Raw genomic sequence first — 25,329 nt, 5'->3', positions numbered from 1 at the left:
TAGCATTCCATTGAATAACTTTACTATAATCTATTTACCAAACTTTTCATTCTTAAAATTTATTCCTGCACAGAGATAATGATGTCTGTAAAATTTGCAACCATGAACTACAAACTTTTCTCCTAGTCATAATTTAAGACAGAAATTGCAGGGAAAACAGTTAGGAGATTTAAGTTCTATTTTCTCCTCACTCTGCTGAGTCTCTGTGTAAAAGCTGAGCAGAGTGGGAGGCGAGGGAGGGCAAGCAGGAGGCCTTGTGCCCCAACCACAGATGCTGGTCTGAGAAGCTGGTTGTAATAGTAATGGGAAGCATTTCCACTAATAGTGGGAAATGCATGACAATGTTCACTGGGAAACAAGAGGCCAAACTGAATATCCCAGGACCACACATGGAAAGAGGGCTGACAGAAGGGCCTCCAAGTGTAAACAGTAGTCTCTGCTGAGTGGTAAAATTAGGGGTGATTTACACATTCTTCTTCAGACTTTTCTATAATTTAAAACGTCCTATAATGACGAGATACTACTTTTACAACCAGCAACAGCTTTATTTAAAACAAATAATCATGGTGGTGAAACTCGGTGTGGGCAGGGGGCTCCCAGAGCTATCAGCCTCCCGGTTCCACATCATCACAAAGTACACCCCACAGTCAACACTTTAAAAAAAAAAGAGAGAGAGAATACATACTACAAGAGGGTACGTCACACAGTTCCATGCGTACGTTTTTATTCTGCGTGAAGCACCAGGGGCCTTCCATCTGCCCTCCAGGGTTCCGGCAGTAGGCGTGCCCTCCTCCGAGCTCGGGGAAGTCGGCGCTGGTCAGGTGGTGGCTGTGGGGATGCTGCAGGGCCCACGGCTGGCACTGGTGTCCCGACTTGGTGGTGCTTGCCGTCCCTCTGTAATCCGTGCCTGAGCCGTTGTAGCACTGATGGTCTGAGAGAGAAGATGCGTCAGGAGGCCCAAAAATTAAGAGGAAGCCGCCCTCCTCTGGGGTTCCAGGGAGCACCCTTCTTCAACTATTCCAAAAAGGAACAACAAAGCCACTTTGCCTGGATGTACCCATACTGAAATTTCCAAAAGACCGAAGAGTTTGACATCACTTCCAAGGAAAGCAGCATTAGACGTAATGACTGAATACAGTCCCAAGCCCACAAATTTAATGGGCGGGTGCACCAGGTACATATATAGGGAAACAACTGGTCAGAAGTTATTCTATGGCCCTGAAACACCTTTGGACTCACGAGGCACCCCCATTCCACAATGACGATGTCAACCCCAGCCTCACGTTCGCTTGCACTAGAAGCAAAACCAAACGACACAGCAGGGAAGAGAAACTCCCAGGCCTGGCCCGCCAGCCTCAGTGAGGACGCGGCTCAGCCTCCTGTGCACAGAGCCCCAGGCTCACTCCACTCCGGGGCCAGGGGGACCCAGGGCCTCTCTGAGCCACACCTGGGGTGTGTGTCTGTTGAACACCGGTTACACCGTGCTTGCCGTGTGCAGGCACTGTTCTAAGAACTTTCTAAATACTAATTCATTTAATCTACATTCCAGCTACTGAGGTCAGCAGTTATTATCCCCGTGTAATATGAGGAAACTCATATTTAAGCAACTTGCCTGAGGTCCCATGGAGTCAGCCTGGCAACCAGGATTTGGACGGTGCAGTGGGTCTGTAGACCAGGCTCTGACTGCCCTGGTGAGGAGCCCTGCCGCCCTCGGGAACCCTGGCCTCGCCAAGGAAGTGAATATTTCCCAAGCCTGGGAGGGAGGCGACCGCTTCCCTGGGTCCCCTCCCCTCAAGGAGGGCCACAATCCTAGTCAGCTGCTGAGAGATGCTTGTGCACCACAAGGCAGTCTTGGAAGCGGACCCTGCCTCCCCCAAAGCTCCTCACAGCTTTGGGGGCAGGTGCAGAAAGTCCTCCCATTCTTAGAGGAGCCAAGTTTGTGGCTCATCAGGGTAGAGTGACTTACTGGGGACCCACAAGCAGGCAGGGCCAGGAGGGCTGTGCAACTGGAACCGGACAACGGCGAGTCCCCACCCCGCAACTGCCCTACCGGAATGGGGGCCGGTCTGTGAGACTTCCCCGGATGGAATGGGGTCCCCAGGCTCTTAAGAGGCAGGACCCCGGCCTCGGGGGCGGGCACAGACTCACAGCGGCCCAGCCTCTCGGCCGGGATGCCGATGCGCATGCAGTTGGCGGCGTCCGGGCTCTCGGGCATGGGCAATGCCTCGCACTTGGGCAGCTGCAGCCGCATGAGGATGAGCGGGTTGGAGCGCGCAATCGTGTACTCCTGGCGGCAGAGGTCGCTCTCCAGCACCTCGCACTCGTCCCGGCACAGCTCGCGCGGCTTGGGCGCCCGGGAGCGCGCGTCGCACAGCGGGAACACGAAGTGGCAGAAGGACGGGATGGCGAACTGCGAGCACTGGTCCGACAGGTGCGTGGAGGTGCCGATCATGGTGAAGGCAGCTGCGGAGGCGGCGAGGCTGGCGTTAGGGTGGGCTGGGCCCTGCCTGGGACCAACATCTGCCCGGCAACCCCTGCCCAGCGCCCCTGGTTTCATCTCCAGCCCTGGCTCCCCACTCTTCCCAGGGCCCCTGGTCCCACCCACCCTGCCCGGCGCCCGTGGCCCCCATCTCGACCATGCCCCGCCGCCCCCCGCCCTCCGCCTTGTCTTCTGCCAGCCGCGAGAGGCTCTCACAAGAGCAGGGCCCTGGGGAGCACATAGGCCGCCCAGGTTTGCACCAGACAAAGAAGGTCCCTGGTGTCAGGGCTTCATTTACAAACATCAAAAGCGAGACAAGAAAGAAAGAAAACTAGGCCCCAGATCTCATCCACCTAGATGCTACTTCCATGACAGAAAGATTCTGTTATCAGACCCAAAGCCACTTCTTAAGGTCCTGCTATGAACTGGCTCTGCAAGCACATGGCGGTAGGTAAAGCTGTGGGCTGAGTGGCTTCTAGAAGGAGAGACTGGAGCAGAGGCACAAGGACCAAGCCTGGGTCTTCCTGACATCTCAGGGCCTGTGAGAAGAGGGGAGGCCTGGCCAGGGGATGGAGATAGTGTGCCAGAAAGACGAACGATCCGCCCTGTGACATGCAGCCTAAGGAGGAGTAAGATGACAAATGGGGGTACAGGGGAGTCCCTCAGGTGGAGTCTGGGGAGAGCCAAGAAACTGCTGGAGGAGGTTCTAAGTGGGGAGAGGGGCAGGGCTTTGTGATAAAGGAGAGCAGAGAAGCAGGCTGTCGCAGGAGAGTCTGGAGCCAGGGTGGGCTGGCTTGCTTTTTAGGGGCAAGACGTCACAAGATGGAGCCTGATGGGAAGAACCTGACACCTGATGTGGAGAAGGGAAGGGGGTGGGAGCTTCAGATACAAAGTCTAGGCAGGTGAGCGGGAGCAGAGCTGCCAGTGGCAGGAGGGAAGGCGTGCACTCCAGGCGCTCTCCTCAGGGCTGTGGCGGTCAGGGTTCAAAGGAAAGCATCAGTTGCCCCATACATGCCCACGCCAGAAGGCCCACGCCACTCTGACCTATGAAGGACCTGCTTATCAGGATCTGATCTTGGACAGCTGGAGGAAAAGAGGCGCCTCTGTCTACACACCCTGCTGAGATGGGGAGGAGGAAACCAGAGAGGTTGGAATTTAGTTCCTGGGACGCCCCAGCTTCACCCATGACTTGTAGTGCCATGCCCACTGTGGCCAGCAGGTGGCGCTGCTGGCACCCATTCCCCACACCGCTCCCCGTCCCACGCCCCCCGCCCCCGCCCCAAGGACCCACCAGCCACCCATGGCAGGCATTGGGTTAGATGAGCTGGCATGGGAGCCCAGTTCTGGCCCTGCCCTGTCATTTACTACAGGGTTGTCAGTCACTCAGTCCTTTCTGGGCCTGGGTCTTTATCTGTCAAGTGATCTGTCGAGGCCACACTTTGGGGAATGAAAGCCCACATGGAGCCAATAAAATAGCACGTGAGGTGAATGGTCCATGAGGGTCTGGTAACAGGCACGCAGCGCTGGGTTCCAGGCACTCTGCAGTGTGCTGCTCACATCATCCTTAGTCTTCTGGTCCCTTGTGGACAATATTAAAATTGAGGAATGGAGAGGTAAGAGGTTAAGGTGCAGGGTCTCTTGGAGTTAGCTGACGAACCAAGTTTGAACCCAGTTCAGTCCCATCACGTGAGCTGGCAACTGACTACCAAGAGGGTTGTTGCCAGTGTTGGACCTGACCCCCAGGCAGGGAAAGACCTAAGAAAGCCAAACATGGCATTGCTTTTGGGGTGCCAACTGATAGGATGTCAAGGCTGACCCTTTTAGGATTTCTCCTACCCCCGCCCCAGAACCTATCATGTGAGGGCTTATTTCTGAAAGATGGTTCTAGGCACCGAGGAGGTCCAACCATCATGTCCCCGTTTTCGTTTACACCCAGCACATCACTCTGACGGTTCTCTGGGGCCCATTCCTGGGAAGCTTCCAGAGTCCCTGGAATGAGTTCTGACAAGCACGCTCTCCAAACAGACTATCTCCACAACCACTGCAGTCTCTAAACCTCAAGTCAGTCAGTCTAGAGCAACTTCACGTTTATTTTTTCAAAAATACACAAATGTAGAGAACCCTCATTCTAAACTTGTACCTAAAAACTACTATAAAAATGAGTCTGCTGAGACATCTGATTTGTTAATCCTTTAAACAATTCCTGAAGAAATAACTGAGAGACAGTCTTGTGCCTTGAATCAGTGTTTGCCAATTACTGGGATATAAAATTAATTCTGGTCTGCAGGTAGCATTTTAAAAGATGACTAGAACGGAACAGAGGATGTCAGGGTGCATGGTTTGCATTAAGGCTGGAACCAACTTTTTTCTTTAATGAAATAAAACTGAAGAGAAAAATCGCAGTGCACTCACTGCCTTTGTTCAGGGCAAATGTTGTTTCCTGTAGCCCATTTCAGTTCTGTGAAGTAGAGGTATGTGTAGACTAAGTCACGATGTAAAATATACTTTTTATTGATACTGTACATTGTGGTCAGAAAGTTTGAGAAGTTCTGCTTTAAATGGCATAAGAAGCTTTTCCAATGAGAGATACCAACAATTATAAAAGATTCTCTCCCATTGGAACAAGATAGCACCTTCCAAGATCTCCAGGTCCCATTACTGCCCTTCCATTCTCACTGGACACCTGGCCCTGTCCTCAGGGGGCTCTGTAACCATGGGCCAGCCAGGCCCCTCTGTGACCGTGACCTTAGACCCTCCAGACTGTGGGTGAAATACAAAGCCAGGGTTGACCTAAAACTTAGAAGAACATCAGTGTCACCTATGTGAGTTTCTACCTGGGGACCTCCTTTGTGCCCTTACCAGGGCAGTGCTTTGCCAGCCCCTCCACAAATCCCTCCAAAATCACCGGGAGCCCCACATCGCAGGTTGGTCGGGGTCAAGAACCACTGTGCAGAGGATGTAGTTCAACGGGGACACCTGCCATCTTCACAAGATCCTCCTTGTTCCTTATAGAGTCTGGAGAGAAAACGTCTGGGCTTGTGGGGAGAGCAGAGAGAGGCGGAGGGGGGCTTTTTGGGGCCTTGGTCTAATTCATTTTCTCACTTCTCAAGGGTTTTCCCCCAGGAAGTCCTTGACACCAATGTGAGGACTAACAACCAACCAGAGACAGTAACTTCTAAAATGACGGAGAACGAGCAGCTTCACTCCTAAATGATCTGCTCCATTTCTCACACAACGGAGCAGGTACCCAAAGACCTGGCTATGCCTGGAAACTGGGGGCCTACGGGGGTCTGAGTTCACTGCAGTGTCCCCAGGCACAGCCGATGGCCTGGAACCTCTGTCTCCAACAGCTAAAATCAGGCCCAGGTACCGTTTAATCAAGCGTAACTCCAAGAAGGCAAAAGAGTCAGGAAAAGTAAAACCGAGAATGAATGTGGCAGGCGCTGGCCTGGCCACACGGTGAGGATAAGACAATGCAGGGCTTCGGACCCACGTGGTTGACTTAATTCAGTGTGTTGGCACATTCTAAGCAGACTGTACTTGCTAATTTTCATATATAAATGGGAACATTTTAGGATAAACCGCGGTGGTAATTGCAACTGCTTCTGAAAAAGGCCTCTGACTTTCTCTTGCAGGAGGCAGGGCACAGGGACTCACTGTCCAAGGTCATAACCAACAAAACACCCAAGTGGGACTGAAAACACACCAGCGTGGCGACAGGCAGCTGCGAGTGTGCTCACTGTCTCAGAACAAAGGTCTGCGCTCCTACCTGTGATTCGGTTTTCAATCTCCCCCTGCATCTGGAGAGAGTCCACATAAATGGTCCGGTTCCCAATGAAACGTGCACAGGCGATTCCCCGGTAAGGCTGGCAGAATCCATCCTCATGGTAGTCGTCTCTGGTAAAAAACACATGGTCTGTAAGTGCACTGGAAGGTGTCAAATATCCCCGATTTTTTTCTTTTCTTTTTAAATTCAGCATCTGATGATCTAGCCATCTTGTCCCTTGGCATTTACCCAAATGAATTGAAAACTTCTGTCCACACAAAAACTTGCACATGCATGTTTGCAGCTTAATCCATAACTGCCAAAACTTGGAAGCAACCAAAATCTCCACCGTGAATGGATAAACTGTAGTACAATGTAATATTACTCAGCACTGAAAAGAAATGAGCTATCAAGAAAAGACATGAGAAGACACAGAGCAAACTTAAATGCACATTACTAAGTGAAAGAAGCCAATCTGAAAAGGCTGCATGCATACTGTATGATCTCGACTTTATGACATTCTAGAAAAAGCAAAATTATGGAGCAGTATAAAGATCAGTGAATGCCAAAGGGTGGGGGGAGGGTTGGTGAACAGGAGAACAGAGATTTTTAGCACAGTGCAACTACTCTGTATGATACTACAATGGCAGAAACATGTCATTACACATTTGTGCAAACCCAGAGAATACGCAACACCAAGAGTGAATTGTAACGTAAACTATAGACTTCAGCTAATAATAATGTATCAACATAGGCTCACTAACTATAACAAATGCACACACACTGACATAAGATGTTACTGATAGGGGAAACTCTAGGTACAGATGTGGGGAACCGGTACATGATATCTCTCTGTACTTTCTGTTCAATTTTTCTGTAAGCCTAAAATTGCTCTAAATATAAAGTCTATTCACTTAAAAAAAAAATCCAGCATCTTTAAGGTCAGGGGGGATGGAACAAAGGAAGTTGAGTATGAAAGACGGATTATAAATGTGAAGTGTACACATGGGTGGGTACGTGCTCACGCCTATGTTCAAATACATGCAGGATATTAACGATTAACATGTTTCATCGTAGTCTTAAACTACATCAGAAACATTACACCCCTATTAATTTCCGTTGTTTGCAAGCGACGCTTTTATGACAATGATGTTCATTCAGAAACTGTGTTCTACTGTTAAACTGTAGGAGAGAATTCTTTGAAACAGAGGAAAGCAAAGGAGAGGATTCCGAAAAGTCAGGCAGGGCCTCAAAGAGTTTGTACAGCGAGATGTGCTAATTACACCACAGAGGAGTGGTGACCTCGCCACTGCTCCACAGCGCAGACCACACGTATAAACACGGGGGACAGAGAGGGAGACTCTCAAAAGCACAGCCCTCCCACTTGCCCTGCAGTCCGACCTTCCCCCCAGCCTGTAGGGAACAGCCTGCACATGTCCCCTTGGAGTCTGTGCTAAATTATTCTCGGTAAAACCTGTTAGTCCTGCCTTTGGCCAATAAAATCAGTAATTCTAAGCACCTAGGTGCTTTTTAAAGTGGCCCTGAGGATGCTCCAAGGAGATAGTAAAAGTGGGCCGAAGCACATATATTAGGGCTGCCGTCTGCTGGGGAGCAAAGGAGAGGGGCCGGGAGCTCCCAGAACAAGTTTCGGCAAAGTGCCTCAGGCCTGTAATTAAGTCACTTGTTTTCTAGCAAATCTGCCACCTGCCATAAGCCTAACACTTGTCATCCACCCTACATTGATTTGGACCATCCCCAAACGAAATCGGGGTTGTGTCCAATTTAACCAAATGGACTTTAAGAATCCCTGTCTTAGCTTTCTCACAAATGTAAAGTCTGAACGCTCGTAACAGTGGAGACAAAGGGTCTGGCAGGACACAGTCTCTTCAGCCACCTCTGGCTCTCTCCCTCCTCTACTGTCTTCTCAGCCCCTGAAGAAAATTTCTTTTTCAAAGAAAAGAACCTGGGCTTCCCTGGTGGCGCAGTGGTTGAGAGTCCGCCTGCCGATGCAGGGGACACGGGTTCGTACCCCGGTCCGGAAGGATCCCACATGCCGCGGAGCGGCTGGGCCCGTGAGCCATGGCCGCTGAGCCTGCGCGTCCGGAGCCTGTGCTCCACAACGGGAGAGGCCACAACAGTGAGAGGCCCGAGTACCACAAAAAAAAAAAAGAAAAGAAAAGAAAAGAAAAGAACCTGGAGCCATAAATAATCTAAAACAGGAGATTCTGGTGTCAGTAAGAGCCAGATGCCCTTTCTCTCAAGCTCACCGGCCATTATTTCTTTGGGTCAAGGATTCCTTAAATATCGTTTAAATAAGCAAGCACATGTGCTAACAATACACACCCAACCCACCCCTCTCTCACCCTTTGTGAGCTGGAGTTAACTGCTGATTAAACTAAAACCAATGTTACACTTGCCAAATACACAAACACAAGTGCAAGTCAACTCTGCCCCGGTGTGTGAGCTGTGTCCCCGTTTGCAGGCTGGGTTTAGGTCACTTGCCTGCTATGCCAGGAAAAGCATGAAGATGCGCACGTTCTTATTAACGTCAGCCCACCTAGGGTATGAGATTTGATTCAGTTAGTCCCTTGGGTGACCCCCACAAGAGTAAGCAATTTCTCTCCTCTGCCTCAAGAGTCAAGGAATACAAAGCCTAGTCCCTCACTGTGGGCTTCTCCCTGGCCAGGTGCCCACAGGATGAGGGAGCAACAAGGGTGCAGGGAAGACACGCTGAGAAGGGGCTCAAGGCCATCACATCGTGTTCACAGCTTACTCATCTCAGTGGGCTTCTAATCTGAATTTTAGAGAATGTCCAAAAACGCAAACAGAAATGGTTGGACAATGACATCTTTCAGGTTTCTGAATTTTGAGAAAACAAGTGGGAATTGCTTTTCAGTTTCAAACAGAATTATGTCTTATCTTCACCTGGCATTGTTTAGGACCTCTGAAAAGTGACAGAGCTGGAGTAAGTCTGTAAAACTGGTCACTCAGAGACTAAAGAAAAGTGCTGACACAGAAGCTGCCTTCTATAAAATCCTTTAAACCACACAAGTGAAACAAGCATGCTCACCAAATCTCAGAACATCAATGTGATAGAAACTCAATTTTGGAAATCTCCTCCATTCCTAATGCTGCCAGGCACTAATAACACAGATGAAGAAGTAACTTGTATACCAACAAGTTCATGGTAAAGGAGGAGAGAGAGAGAGAGAGAGAGATTACTACAATATCGGGGGGGAAAAGCAATGGGAAAGGAGTAGGAGATTGGGAGGAAACAGAAAAAGGAGCCATCATATTGTGATAGAAAGGGCTTCTTCACACAAACGGCTGAGGAGATGGTGGGGCCAGTCAGCACCTTCCCTGCAATGGTACCTGCTAAAAACAAAAACTGGTTTGAAGAAAACCATAGAAAAATTCCTTGTTATAAATAATGAATAACCTTTAAAGGAAAGTAGGCTCCTTTGAGGTTGAAAAGTAATCAATACCAAAACTCAAATGTAGTTACACATTGTGTAGGAAGGTAACATTTTCCCCAAACAGTTTTTTTGTTAAAAGTGGTTAAACCTTTTCATAATTATTATTCTTATTATGAGAGGGTCTGCCTGCAATAAACAGGCTTCCTGCTTGAGTGAAGCAGAGGAAGCAACAGCTTCAACAAAAAGTGATAAACTCCATAAGCTTCAGGTGACCTGCCAGTAATGTAAGAAGCTGCAGTAACAAAACACTCTTCAGAGGAAGGTAACAAAACCTAGAGTATAAACCACAATGTATGGTGTACAATAAATGTACAAATGACTGGTGTACAATAAAAAAATTACCAGGCATGTAAAGAAACAGGGAAATATAACCCATGGTCAAGAGAAATAAACCCAGATGTTAGACTTAGAAGACCAGCACTTTAAGGAACTATAAGTATGGTAAACAATGCACAGAAGAAACTATAATGAAGATATGGGTGATTGCAGGAGAGATGGAAACTGTAAAAGAATCTACTGGAATAACTAAAACATAGAATCTCCAATAAAACATTCATGGTATGATATTAACAAAAGATTGGATAAAGCTAGGAAAAATTGGTAAACTTGACAGGTCAATGGAAAATTTCCAAACTGAAACAAAGAGAGACAAGAAGATTTACCAAAAATTAAACAGCCTTAGTAAGCTATAGGAAAGTACAGGAGGTCTAACTTATGTACAGTCAAATCCCAAGAGGAGGGGAGAGATGCACGGAGTTGGGAAAAAGGTTTGAAGAAATGATGGCCAAAATTTTCCCAAATTTCATTAAAATACAGTAACACACCAACCAAGGAAGATCAGTGAAAAGCAAGCAGAATAAATACAAAGGAAACCACACCTGCTGATGTCACAACCAACTTGCTAAAAACCTAGGATAAATAGAAAAGGGGGGAGATAAAAAATAATGGCTGACTCCTCATCAGAAACAAAGCAAAACAGAAGACAAGGGAATGACAGCTTCAAGGCACTAGCAGAGAAAATGAACTGTGAACCTGGATTCCATGCTCAGCAAAAACTTCTTTCAAATAAAAGGGTCTATTAAGCAAAAAGACATAACATGAATGCACCTAATATCAGAGCTTCAAAATATATAAACAAGAATTGACAGAACTAGAGGACAAAACAGAAAAATCCATAATTATAGTTGGAAATTTTAATACCTGACTCTCAGCAATTAACTGAACTAAACAAAAAAAAATAAGCGAAGAAACAACAGAAATATTAACCACCCCCTTGACCCAATGGACATCTAGAACAATATACTCAACAAGACAGCATACATGTGTCAGTGTACATGGCACGTTCACCCAGACAGACCATATGCTCTCCATAAAATAACTCACAATATGTTAAAAAATTGAAACCATAAATTTCTGATCACACAAAATTAAATTAGAAATCAATAACAAAAATATATTTAGAAACTCTCGAACTATTTGGAAATTAAATAGCACACTTCTAAATAACCTTTGGGCTCAAAAAAGAAAATGCAAGAAAAATTAAATGGTATTTTAAATGGAATGAGAATATATAACATATGAGAAATGAAAACAGGATACCCCAAATCGTGGGATGAAGCTAAAAGAGTAATTAAGAGACACGTTTATAGCTTTAAATGCTTAAATTAGATGAGCTTTTACATCTTAAAAAGCTGGAAAAAGAGTGTCAAGTTAAACCTGCAGTGATTAGAAAAAAAATATTAATGATGAGAGCAGAAATCCATAAAATAGAAAACAAACAATAAAAAACTCAATAAAGCCAAAAGTTGATTCTTCAAAAAATTAACCAAGTTGGTAACACCTAGAAAAAATGATTAATAAAAGAGAAAACACACATTACCAATATCAGGAAGGCACAAGGGGACTCACCAAAGACTCTAGAGATGTTAAAGATAATAAATGAACACAGATATATATATCCAATAACTTAGAAAAAATGACAAATGACAATATACCAAAATTAGTATAAATAGGAATAAAACCTCAGAATAGCCCTAAATCTCTTAGAGAACTTGGAGTTGTAGTCAAAAACCTTCCCATGATTAAAACTCCAGCCCCAAAAAATAGAAACTGGTGAATTCTGTCTAATATTTAAGGAAGAAACATCAGCAATTTTACACAAACTCTTTTAGAAAATAAAGGAGTAAGAGATACTTTCTAGTTCATTTTATGAGGCAAACATAAACTTGATATAAAAAGCTGACAAGTCTGTTCCATGGACATTATAAGCCAATATGGCCCCTGATCAAAATGGCAACATGCTCCACTAAACAACAGCAAACTGGACCCAGCAAAATAAAAAGACAATATAGAAATGAGTAATGGACCAAACTGGGTCAACCCAGGAGTACAAAGTTACTTCAGCATTTAAAAACCAATCACTGAAAATACAGAGCTAAAGAGAGAAACCATGTAATAATCTCAGTTAATATTTTAAAAAAAAAGCAATTGACAAAACCAACACTCATTCATTATCAAAACTTTCAACAAAGAAAATAACTGTCAATCTAATAAAAAGGGCATCTATGAGAAACCTACAATGAATTTCTTACTTAATGTTGAAATAAGGAACATTTTCCCCTTAGATATAGAAACAAGACAAAGATATCTGCTCTTACCTCTTCTACCCAACATCGCCATGGAAGTCCTAACCATTACAATAAGGAGATAGATAGATAGATAGGGGATGGTAGATAGATAAATGGCTTACAGATTAGAAAGGAAGAAATAAAACTGTCTTCACTCATAGATATCATAATTTACATAGAAAATTCTAATGAATATATTAAAAATTACAAAAATTAATATGGATTTAGTAAAGTCACAAGATAAGGACAACATAATCAATTATATTTTTATATTTGAGCACCAATTAGCAAATGAAATTTTTAAAAAATATCGTTTACAGGGCTTCCCTGGTGGCGCAGTGGTTGAGAATCTGCCTGCCAATGCAGGGGACATGGGTTCGAGCCCTGGTCTGGGAAGATCCCACATGCTGCGGAGCAGCTGGCCCCATGAGCCACAATTACTGAGCCTGCATGTCTGGAGCCTGTGCTCCACAACAAGAGAGGCCGCGATAGTGAGAGGCCCACGCACCGCGATGAGGAGTGGCCCCCACTTGCCGCAACTAGAGAAAACCCTCGCACAGAAACGAAGACCCAACACAGTCAAAAATAAATAAAAAAAATAAATAAAAAATTTAAAAAAATATCGTTTACAATAATATTAAAAATACACAGAGGAGTAGTCAAATTCATAGAAAGTAGAATGGTGGTTGTCAAGGGCTGGGGGCGGAAAGAATGGGGCGTTATTGTTTAATGGATACAGAGTTTCAGTTTGGGAAGATGAAAGTGTTCTGGAGAGGGATGTGGTGATGATTGCACAACAATGTGATTGTGCTTAATACCTCTGAATTATACACTTAAAATGGTTAAAATACTTAGAAGTAAACCTAATATGTACAAGACTTCCACACTTAAAACTTTGAAACACTGCAGAGAGAAAGGAAAGAAAACCCAAATAAATAGAAATACATACCATGTTCATAGATGGGAACACTCAATAGTTTAAAGAAGTCAATGTTCCCAAGGTGCAATATCACCCCATCAAAATCCTAGCAGGATTTCCCCGCAAATTACCTTTTACTACAAAAAGAAAAATAACTATATAATGAGAAAACAGATCTTAACCAAGTGAGAAAAATTAACGTCACCAATAAGGGGCAAACTGACATCATGTACCTCCAGATGTGATACCCTGAGAAGGAAATATCACTTACATTACTTCAGTCAAAAATGCATAACCAGATTCTAATCACGAGTGAACATCAGCCAAACTCAAATTGAGAGATATTCTACACAATAACCGTTCTGCACTTATCAAAAATCTCAGTGTCATGAAAGGTCCAGGAACCGTTGCAGAGTAAAGGGGACTAAAGCAACATGGTGAGGAGCTGTACCCAGGGGCAGGGAGATCTAAAAAGCATTACTGGGACAATGAAAGAAATTGGAGTATGAATGGCAATTCAAAGACATACATCCTGAAGTTGAAGCTGTCGTTCTGTAAGGAAACACTGTTGGTCTTAGGGAATACACACTGAAGTGTTAAAGGGCAAAGGGGTGTAATGAATGCAACCTACTCTCATATGGTTCAGAAAACAATAATAGTTGCAAGCAGGCATAGAGGGAATGATAAGTCAAATATGGCAGAATGACAAAAAATTGGTAAACCTGGGTAAAGACATATGGGATTACTTATTACTATTCCTGTGACTTTTTTATAAGTCTGAAGTTATTTCAAAATCAAAAGTTAAAAACATCCCAGTAGGCACTGTGGTAGAAACTGACAAACAATCTAGAATTTAAATGGAAATGTAAAGGTACTAGAGTAGCCAAAACAATCATGAAAGAGAAGAAGAATGATGGAAAGTTTACACCCCTTGATTTTAAGACTTACTGTAATGTTGCAGTTATTAAGACAATGTGGTATTGGAGTGTAAGGATAGATCAATAGAACATAACAGAATTCCAAAATATATCTTCACATGTAGTCAAGTGATTTTCAATAAAGGCGCTAATGCATTCAAGGGAGAGAGAACAGTCTTTTCAAAAATGATGCTGGAACAACTGGATATTTGTATGGAAAAAGATGAACTTAAACGCATTAACTCACACCATACACAAAAATTGTTTTGAAGATGGATCATAGACCTAAACATAAAAGCTAAAATTAAAATGCTTATAGAAGGAATCACAGGAGAATACCTTTATAGTACTGAGGTAGGCGAAAGCAAAGATTTCTTAGACATGATGCAGAAAAGAAAAAATGATAAATCAGATTTACCAAAATTAAAATTTCCTGATCAGCAAAAGACAGCATTAAGAAAATTAAAAAGGCAAACCACAAGCTGGCAGAAAACACCTTATAATATCTGACAAAGAAATTGTATACAGAAAATATAAAGAACTCCCATAACTCAACAGGAAGACAAACAACACAGTAAAAATTGGACAAAAGGCCTAACAGATATTTCACAAAAGTGTGTCCTTAGAAGATGGCCCCATTTTTAGTGACTGAAGAAATGTAATTAAAACACCATGAATCATCACGATGCAAGACATTAGAATGGCTACAATTAAATGACTGAGAATATCAAATGTTGGTATGGATGTGGAGCAACTGGGACTCTCATACTTTGCTGGTGGCAGTATAAAATGGAAAGATCACTTTGGGGAAGAATTTGGCAATTTCTTATACAGTTTATATATACACATACCATCTGACTGAGCAATCTTACACCTATGATTTATTCTAGAAAAATGAAAACATGTTCCCCCAAATTAAATATTCATAGCAGTCTATTTATAATTGCTCCAAATTGGAAGTCCAAATGTCCATCAACAGATAATACATTGTAGTATCTTCATACAACAGAATAATTGTCATTAATAAAAAGGAATAAACCACATAAAGTATTTTTCAGATACTATATTTTGTAGAAGAAGCCAGAAATAAGAGTCTCCCAGGAAAATGTAAGCGGCACAAAGCAGGAGTTTTTAGTTTTTGTCTGTTTCATTCATTGTTGGACCCCCAATAACTTGAACAGGGCCTGGCACATAGCTGGCCCTCAGTATAAATTTGTTAAATAAATGAATAAATGAATGAATGATTTCCTTGAAAATCAGACATCATACTTTATTCCTCTCTACTTTTGAGATGAAATACTCCTGCATGCAATTATACTGATGTCATATTTGATGGGCAAAAATGTGAACGGAGCAAATTCATTCATAAAGCCAACACTAACATTCATGTCATAAAAACCCAAGTCAGCAAAACCTTTTAGAAACACTGGCTTTTGCAACGGCCATCTCTAAGGCTAGGATCACATGAGACGGCCAGAGGCAGAGAAACAGTGTCTCCAACACTAATAGTTCATTGGCAAGTAAACGTTTTTCTCTTCTGTCATGTTCAGGGGGCTGGTCCCTCTCACATCAACCTTGGAAGATTGGTGATTTCGGGTGAATTTGGAGGTTGGTGTATAAAAAGCTCTCATTCATGTATAACAGGGCATCATAGCTGATACATGAGTTCAACTGAAAACAAAAAGGCTTAGTGGGAGCATTAAATGTGCTGCTACCATCAAGTGCTAGAATTATCATTACTGCTAAAGCACAAACATTTTCATTTGTGTCACTATATGATCTGAATTTAAAAGAATGTGTATGTAGTCTCTAATTACTTTAACCATGACTGTGTTTAGCCACTTATCGCCTGTATCATATAATCTTAAAATGAATTAAGTTTCTATCTTTTATTCAAGTTCTGCACTATGGGATTTAAGGGGAGTTACTTTTCCAGAAAAAAGAACCTATCACAACAAGAAGTCATGGAGAAAAAATTAGGTTGGCTTCTCTCCCCCTTCCAACTCAATTTCATTAGGTTGGTGGTTTAATGAATTTAACATCAAATGCTAAATGTTAGCCTTTTGTCTAAGTTAATTTACTTTTACCAACTTGTCAGTAAGGCAGCTTGGTTTCTCCTGAAGTCACTTTTAATTACTGGCTAGTCAGCTGGCAGTTTCAGGGTTTTTTTTAATAGTGCTATTTTCCTATAATTAGGATAAAGTTTGAACTAGGCTTATGACAATTTCCCAAAGAGCAATGGAAGGAGTTTGAGGTAGAAGATGGCTGAGTTCCATTTAGACATGCAAATTGTGAGATGCCTGTGAGTCATCCGCCTGGAGACGCCCACCATGGGGCTGAACTGGGGGGCCTGGAGATGGGGAGATAAGTCAGACTTGGAAGTGGAGATGCCGGGGTCATGAGCTTATGGGTGGAGAAGGGCTGAAACCTTGGAATTACCTGCAAGTCTTGAAGCAAGAAGGGCTCAGACATGGCCTCAAGGAAAGTGATTTCCCAGCAGCCAATAATTAACGTAACTTTTAACTGCCCAAAACACAACACATTTTCCTTTAAGCAGACGTTCGTTGAAGCACATTATGCGTGCATTTACTTGTGAGCCATCAGGACAGCCTAGGACAACCAACACAGGAAACATGGAAGCCCTGATGCTCACGCTTCAGGGAGCACCCCGACGCCTTCACCCAACTCTGGTAACACCAGGCTACCCCACCAGTGTATGTATGTGTCTATCATCGTGAAAATAAACCACTTTTTAAAAGAGTAGCTAGAAATGATACACATACATGAAATGTGAGACACACAGCCTCACATTAATCCCTCGCATTACCAAAACTGCTACCTGAGTAAGCTATAATCACCCTGTCTTTGAACCTACGTCTGTGGAGAGACAGCCTGTCCTTGAAGCTTTTGTTCTCCATACACACACCCTCCTCACCCCGCCTTCAAATGGATGGAAGGAAAAACAATGTTTTAATGGTAATAAATCCCTTAACCTCTGAGGATTTCCACCCTACCCCCCACCTCCTTCAATACACACAAACTGATATCCACCAACACTGCTGGTGACCCTGTGTGTGGATGTGTGAGGGCAGCGGCCAGAGGAAGAGAGCGAAGAGCCTGGAGGGGATGAGTCATCACAACCATCCCTGTTCACGGTTCAGAACCAACCTCGGCGTGTCCCCATGCTGACATGCTGTACACAGGGATCAACCAGTGCTGTATGATTATTCACTGTTTCAACTCTCCATTTGCAGGTACAGGATATACCACCAGATCAGCAATGAAAGAGCTTTAACTGCTGTGCATTTTCTCAGGAAAATTGGATAAGCTAGTGATATTCCAGAGACGAAAACAGAGAAATTGTGGGTAATTCTATTTTAAACCCACTGATATTCCTTCTTTTTGTCTTTGTTCTGGTCAACTTCCAGAGATATCATAAAGGAGTTGAAGGTGAGTCTGCTGAAACATAATTACAGTCAATGGGGAGAAAAAAACCATGGTCACAAAAAAGACAACCGTCAATGGGCTGGTGCCTTAGGCTACGAAGTATCTGAACAAAGCAGGTCTTCTGCCAACACAAAGTTAGTAGATCAATTCAGCATAATATTAAAAGAATATCTCACCCTGACAAAGTGTATTTCAGTCTAGAACTGTGAAGCTACCTAGTAATAGGAACTCTATTACATACCGTAATATTAATACGTTGAAAGGAGAAAAAATACACAATCACCTTTGTATCTGAAAAAGTAACTGTAAAAATCAAACTTCTATGCAATTCCAATAAAAATACAAACTGATAAAATTCATATGGAAGAATAAAAGATAACAGTCAAGATAATTTAGAAAAATGGTATAGTAATAAGGTAGCTGTATTAGCCAGCTCAGGCTGCCAAAACAAATACCACAGACTGGGGGGCTTAAACAACAGACATTGACTTCTCACAGTTCTGGAGGTTAAGTTCAATATCAAAGTGCAACCCTATTTAGTTCCCAGCTTTCAGACGGCCACCTTCTCGCTGTGTCCCCACATGGCAGAAAGAGACAGCAATCTCTGATGTATCTTCCTCTTCTTTTAAGGACACCAGCCCTATCAGATCAGGGACCCACCCTTAAGACCTCATTTAACCTTAATTACCTACTTAAAGGCCCTATCTTCAATACAGTCCCATGAAGGGGGGGTTAAAACTTCAATATCTGAATTTGGTGGGGGGCACAATTTAATCCATAGCAATAAGCGAAAATATTTCTCTACATATAGCAAGATATATTACAAAGATACAGTGTTAGAATATTGTGGTATTTATTCCAGGCACAAAAGTTACTAGAACAGAATAGAGAGCCTAGAAGCAGATCCGCATGTATAGAAATTTCACAGGTGACAGAAGTGACATTAAATTTAATGATTACGGATGGGGCTATTCATTAGATGACGCCAAGGCACTAGGCCACTGAGATAGGAAAATATTACAGTAGAACCCTAGCTGATACCAGCATAAAAATCAATTCTAGATGGAGTAGAAACTGTGTAAAAATTATATCTAGAATATATTTTTAAACTCCTGCAAAAAAAACCTCTTGCAAATCAATATGAAAAAGACAAACATCCTAATGAAAAATGGACAAAATACAGTCGACTCTGGTTATCTGTGACAGTCATTTTCTATAAAGTTGCCACAAACACTGAATTAGCAAATACTGAGCCATTGTTCCTAAGGCAAATAAAGAGATTCTTTTCTGCAAGTCTGTGGTCATAACATTTTCATCAACCAATCAATACATAACCTTGTTTTATGTGTGTTTCTGTTTAAAGATGTGTTATTTAATGTGGTTGGTGATTCATTAATACTAAGCTTGGAGCCAACAGCACTGTAACCCATGCTTGAATGAAGCTTATCTAACGTATTTCCTCCACAAGGCACATCACAGCCTTCTGGTGCTTAGGAACATAAGACTGCACTTCAGCACTGTGCTTGGGGCCATTCTAAACAGCAAAATCACCAACGAAAAGCACAAAATATAAACAGACCCAGAAAAGGACACATGCACAGCAGGAGAGGTGAAACAAGATGGCAGACCTCAGCTGGGAACGCATGCACTGGGCAACTCAAATTTTTCACTGTTCCGTGCATATCCATGAGTGACCATGGAAACATCCTGAGTATTGATTTGGGGGTTACAAAGAAATTTTACTGAGTAAGAAAATTTGCAAGTATTGAGTCTATAAATAAGAATGGACTGTACTTGAACTGGCAATCCAATGGTTATTAAACCAATACAAATATGTTCAACTTCACTGTTTACTGGTGAAATCTAATGTAAAATTACTATAACTTACAATTGACACCCAAGATATTGGCAAAATTTTGAGTTCTGATAATACCACGTGCTGGAAAACATGGGGAAATAAGAACTCATGCTTTGCTGGTGGGACTATGAAGTCCTTTATCACTTTGGAAGGCAATCTGACCATACATGGTAGAGGTGGGAAGTGAACACCTGCAATTCCACTCCCAGACTTCTATTGCTGGACTCTCGCCCACTGGAACAAGTAGACATGGAAAGATGTTTACATAAGATGGTCTGCATCAGTGAAAACAACTAACGTTCACTGAGTAAACACAAGGACAATTAAAGTGAGACTGACTCACAGAATGGAGTATTGTATATTTGTTAAAATGAACTTAACCTACAGGTATTAACCTGGACTTCCAGATTGGCAAACGCCCCTCCTCACCCACCCCTAAAAAAACTGCACTTATATGCTATTTACAAGAGACCTACATAAAACAGAACACAAAAAGGTTGAGGGCAAAAAGTGGGACAGGAATAGTAAAACAGCTTTCTAGCAAGTGCAAATAAAAAGAAAGTAGGTGGAGCAATATTATTGCTAGGCAAAATCGAATTCAAGGCAAAAAGCCTCAAAAGAGACTTAAAAACAAGACAAAACAAAAGCTATATAGTCTCAAACCTGGAGGTATTTAAGAACATAAACTCAAAATTAAAAAAAATAGAAAACTGATAGAAATTGGCAAATCCGAAATGAGTATAGACAGCTTTCATATATTTTCAGATATCTGTAACCAATGTGAACAAAAAATATAGACACTTTTAATAACACACTTAACATATGTGATTTAATACATGAATCGAAATATTGTGTACTGGCTTCCATCAGAGCACATTTATTTTTTGAAACAACAGGAAATATTCACAAAAATTTACCATATCAAATTGGCCACAAAGAAAATCTCAACCAACTACCAACTGTAAAATACATCCCAAATTCACTGATAATAATACAACAAAAATCAGAAAATAACAAAAAACAAAAGCTTATGTTGCCTGGAGGGGAAAAAGATGTAGCCAAAATGGTATTCAGAGGAAACTTTACTGTCTTAAATGCATCTGTATGAAAATTTAAAATGACTAATAAAAACTACTTTTTTAAGAAGTCAGAATGACATATAGATCACTTGAACCACTACATACACATCAGAATGGCTCAACTTAGAAAGACCAACCAGATCAAATGCTGGCAAACAATGCAGTGACCATAACTTTCCTACCTGCTGGTGGGAGTACAGAGTGGTACAATCACCTTAGGAAAAGGTCTGGTATTTCTTACAAAACTCAGCACACACATACCCTATAAGTCAGAACTTTGACCCTAGGTATGTACCTAGCAGAAATGAAAATACATGTCCACAAAAAACTTGTATGAGGCTATCCATAGCAGCTTATTCATCAATGTCAAAAGATGCAACCTGCTCAGGTGTCCATCAAGGAAAAACTAACTGATGCAGTCACACAAGGGCACACTATTCGGCAATAAATAGCAGCAGCCTAGTGAAACATGTACAGCATGGATGACTCTCGAGAGAATCATGTCAAGTGAAGGAAACCAGGCTCAGGTGGCTACGTACTGTAGGATTTCATTTCTATGAAGTTCTAAAACACGTAAAGCTAGCTCATGGTAGAAAAAAATCAGAACAGTTGTTGCCTGGGGAAGAGGGGTAGTGACCAGGAAGTTGCATGATGGAACTTTCTAGAGTGATAGGAATGTTCTGTGCCTGGATAACGGTTTAGATTGCAGAGGTTTTTGCATTGTCTGGACCTTATTAATAGAATACTTAAGATCTGTGCATTTCATTGTATAAGTTTTTTTTTTTTTTTTTTTGCAGTACGCGGGCCTCTCACTGTTGTGGCCTCTCCCGTTGCGTAGCACAGGCTCCGGACGCGCAGGCCCAGTGGCCATGGCTCACAGGCCCAGCCGCTCTGTGGCATGTGGGATCTTCCCGGACCGGGGCACGAACCCATGTCCCCTGCATCGGCAGGCGGACTCTCAACCACTGCGCCACCAGGGAAGCCCTGTATGTAAGTTTTAACTCAAAAAGAAGAAACAAGAATAGTAAGTAAGTACACAGATGTTGAACTCTTGTTAATGATTTCCATAATATTTCTAAATGATATCATAATCCATAATGATATCCAAAATATTTCAGGATAAGTGTACAAGTGTCTGCAAATTATTGTGAAATGAATAAAAGAAATAAGACAACTGATGAATGGAAACGGATGGAAAGATAGGCTAGCACAGTAAAATGTAAGCTAACACAATATTGTAAATCAATTATACTTCGATAAAATAAATTTTTAAAAAACATAGAAAAAAATTTTAATTTGTATATAAAATTAAATATAAGTATATTTAATAAATTATAATTATACGTAAATTATTTATTTATATATTTTGCAATATATTATATATGTTTATATTATATAATATTTACTTAAATTATACATAAATAGACAACATATGATATAAACAAAAATAAGAATTCAACTTTTGAATAACTTATACCTTTTCGAAAGCCTCACAGATGTGCCCTGGATACAATTTCTTCTTTTCTCACTCTATGCATGAATGATTATTAAGGAGAAATGCTTGGACACTATGGCTCAGCACAGAAAGTTCTCAAAATTCTGCCTTCTGCAAGTGGCACCTGATGTAAGCTAAGAGGGGCCCCTGCCCACCCACCTCACCCCAATGGCCAGGGTTTACGAGGCAGCAGGGGGACACAGAGAAGCAAACACTGCTTGGCTGACCAGCACAGCGTCTGCACCACTGCTCAGAACTTTCAGACGTGAAGCAAAGGCTTTCTGATATGCCTGAAGAGTAAATGAGGAATCCAACAGCCATGGCTAACCTCGAACACAGGCGCTGAAAAGAGTGATTCTCATGGATGTGTGAGGTCCGGAGGAGAAAAGACGCTACACCGGGAAACAAGAGGCCTGAGTTCACAGCCAGAACCTGCCCGTAGGTGGGTGAAGACCCCTGAGCCAGGCTCTGAGCCTCAGTCTCCTCAGCTCTGAAGTGGGTCTGAGACCTCGCCTATGGTGGAGGTTCCCCGAGGCTTGAAGAGCACACATTTTGTAGACTGCAGCTGGCAATGCAGTTAAGGTGGCACTGGGACTTCAGGGTAACTGCCTCTCTGTTTTAAATGTGTCCAGGACACCAGGGTCCTGGCAGCCCCGGCAACCTGGTCTGTACACTTACACTGCCTCCAGTTGCCCTGCAAGGTCACGATCTCTGATAGCAACTAACTATGCCTGCTTTTATGACTTTTCCCCTAACACTCAACACGGAAAATATAACAGTTTTCCATCCAAAAGCAAGCACATTGCCATCCTTGTGTGAAGTCCAGCCAACTTCTAGCAAATTCAGCAGAAACATGTGTTTGCCCGATTTAAAGCCGGGGTTCTTATATAACGGAAGCCCACAAAGAATGAGAAAATGGTTTGAGGAAAGCAAATACTTACTGAAAGTTATGATTTGGGCTGTGTGTTGGACCTAAAGGAAAAGAAAAAAGACAAGTTATTAATACTTCATGATTTGGTATAATTTTTTTTTCCAATCCAGCCCGTGGTAAAGGCAACCGCAGCCCAGGGTGCTCATTTGTGGTGAGCTGTCTTTGGCCTCCAGCTCTGCCCCTGCCCAATATTATATGCCAAGGATGGGGGAAACCACCAAGGATGGAAGGGGTGCTCTGTGTTGATGCAGAAATGTCAGGAGATATTTTGGGAGTTTTTGCTGTCTTTTCTCTCTTCTCATCTAAACTTGTTTCACAAGATCTGTCTTACTGGTGACAGAATGGCTGGGGCATTGCAGGGACCTCCACAGAACTGGGATGAAAGGGACATATTCCTGCCTGCCATTTAATTGCTTCATGCCACCTGTGACAAGCACAAGAGTACAAAATTGTCCTCACGCTCTGCTCCCTGCCCATCCTCTGGGCCGGGCTGGGTCTCTGTGGGTGGGTGGGTGGGTGGGTGGGTGCCTGTCTGGATTGCCTGGGCTTGAAGCGTGCGTGGCCAGCCTCCCCGTGGGGTGACCTCCTGACACATAGCCTGCCTGAGATTATGTTCTGCACTCCAGGTTTACAGACCTCTCCATCTGCGTCTATTTTCTTTTATTACTAGTAAATGGGTAATGGGTTAAGCCAGGATCTCGTGCACAATGGGAAAGACCTCGGGGAAGGGTTTTATTGATTTCCTCTCTGCTGACTTGTGTGTGTTCAGTTTCAAACCGCAAATTAATCTGCTGCTCGGTGGCTGGGGACATTCCTATCTGATAAGCAACACACCGGGGCCTGTCCCCACTCACCGAGCCGCACGAACAGGACGCCAGTGGCGGTGATGGTCTTCACGCCATTGGTGGCCACGCACTGGTAGTAGCCAGTGTCCGTCGTGTCCAGGTCCTGGATCCGCAGCCGAGAACCGTATTCCGTCTTGCGGATGATGACGCGCCGGGGCTCCTGCACAACCGGGGCGTCGTTCTTCAGCCACCGCACGCTGGGCGGCGGGTTTCCGGCCACCTTGCAGTGCAGAATCGCTGTCTGGCCTTGGACTATGGTGATATTGTTAACCGGCTCCAGGAAATTCAGAAAGTACCCTGCAAAGGAGAAGAGTCCGTGAGGGCTGGGAGAGAAGGCTGCCTGGGGTTCCTTCTTCTCTCACATAGGTATAGCCCATTCTCATTATCTGGGGTAATTTTGTTCTAGAATGCTGCCTCAAACACTGAATGAGAGAATACGGACTCACTGCTCCTGGGGAAACACAGGGTTAGGTTCCTGTGAGCCTCTGGTCACAGCATTCTAATCAACCGATCAATAAAGAACCTTGTTTTACTGTGCTCTGTTTAAAGACACCTTATTTAGTAAGTATTGTTGATTCATTAACATTGATCTCACGACCAACAGACCAATAACTTGTGTCTGAAGGAAGCTTATCTAACACACATGCTTTCTCCATAAGGCACATCTTTTGCTTAGGACGCCAGACAGCACTTCAGCACCATTATTGGGGGCATTTTAAATGGCAAATTACCAACAAAAAGTACAAAAATGCAAAAAACATGGGACTAAATAGATCACGAAAAGTACATTTGTGTACAGTACGAGTTGGGACATTAGGCAGAGTGTCATTTTGTTCAGGCTCAGCTGGGAATGTGTGCATGTGTGCACTGGGCAATTCAAAATTTTCACTGCTCTGGGCATGTCTATGAATGACCATGAAAGTACTGTGAGAACTGATTTTGGGGTTAAAAATACGTTTTAGGTAATAAGCAAACTTGCAAATATGGAATCTGCAAGTAATGAGAATCAACTTTACTTCTTTTTGAAAGCACTAAATCTAATCTCACTAAATTTATGATGCAAATTCATATTCAGAAAGTCCATCCTCCCTCTACCACACCATCAAGCACAAGCCACAATAAGGAAAGTAGAAAAAGAAAGCATGTGACAAAACAGAGATAGCCTCAAAAACAAGCTAATCATTGGTCTGAACACAACAAAAATAACAAGGTTGAGTGTTGCTGCCCACTGCACCCAGGGCAGGAGCAGGAAGAAGCCGTCCAGGGCTCACGCACAGGAAGGAAAACAGGGCCTAAAAGTACCTGAAATACAGAGCTAGTGCGGCTGGAAACACTGCCCAGGAACGTGGGGTTCCAGTTCAACCACAGACAAGAGCTTCTCAGCTGGTGACAAAGGCCACTGGGAACAAGAGGAAGTAAGGCAGACAGCGGTGGGGAGGGGGAGGGGTGTGTGTGTGTGTGTGTGTGTGTGTGTGTGTGTGTGTGTGTGT

The 25,329-nt window shown here is 43.2% G+C and overlaps 1 protein-coding gene across 1 annotated transcript in view; it reads right to left on the bottom strand.

The window, feature by feature from the left end:
- Nucleotides 1–25,329, bottom strand: part of ROR2 (receptor tyrosine kinase like orphan receptor 2) — a 218,101-nt gene that overhangs the window by 6,482 nt on the left and 186,290 nt on the right. The window contains exons 3-7 of the mRNA XM_029203688.1: nucleotides 23,849–24,136; nucleotides 23,005–23,035; nucleotides 6,249–6,376; nucleotides 2,149–2,463; nucleotides 686–931 (exon numbers count right to left, since the gene is read on the bottom strand). Of these exons, the coding sequence (XP_029059521.1) occupies nucleotides 686–931; nucleotides 2,149–2,463; nucleotides 6,249–6,376; nucleotides 23,005–23,035; nucleotides 23,849–24,136 (1,008 nt within the window). The remainder of the gene's footprint in view (nucleotides 1–685; nucleotides 932–2,148; nucleotides 2,464–6,248; nucleotides 6,377–23,004; nucleotides 23,036–23,848; nucleotides 24,137–25,329) is intronic.

This window comes from Monodon monoceros, unplaced genomic scaffold (genome assembly GCF_005190385.1).
Source record: "Monodon monoceros isolate NGI ecotype Baffin Bay Population unplaced genomic scaffold, NGI_Narwhal_1 Super_Scaffold_5, whole genome shotgun sequence".
Taxonomy (NCBI): domain Eukaryota; kingdom Metazoa; phylum Chordata; class Mammalia; order Artiodactyla; family Monodontidae; genus Monodon; species Monodon monoceros.
Note: the sequence above shows the minus strand (reverse complement) of the source record. Positions and strands in the feature narration are given on the sequence as shown.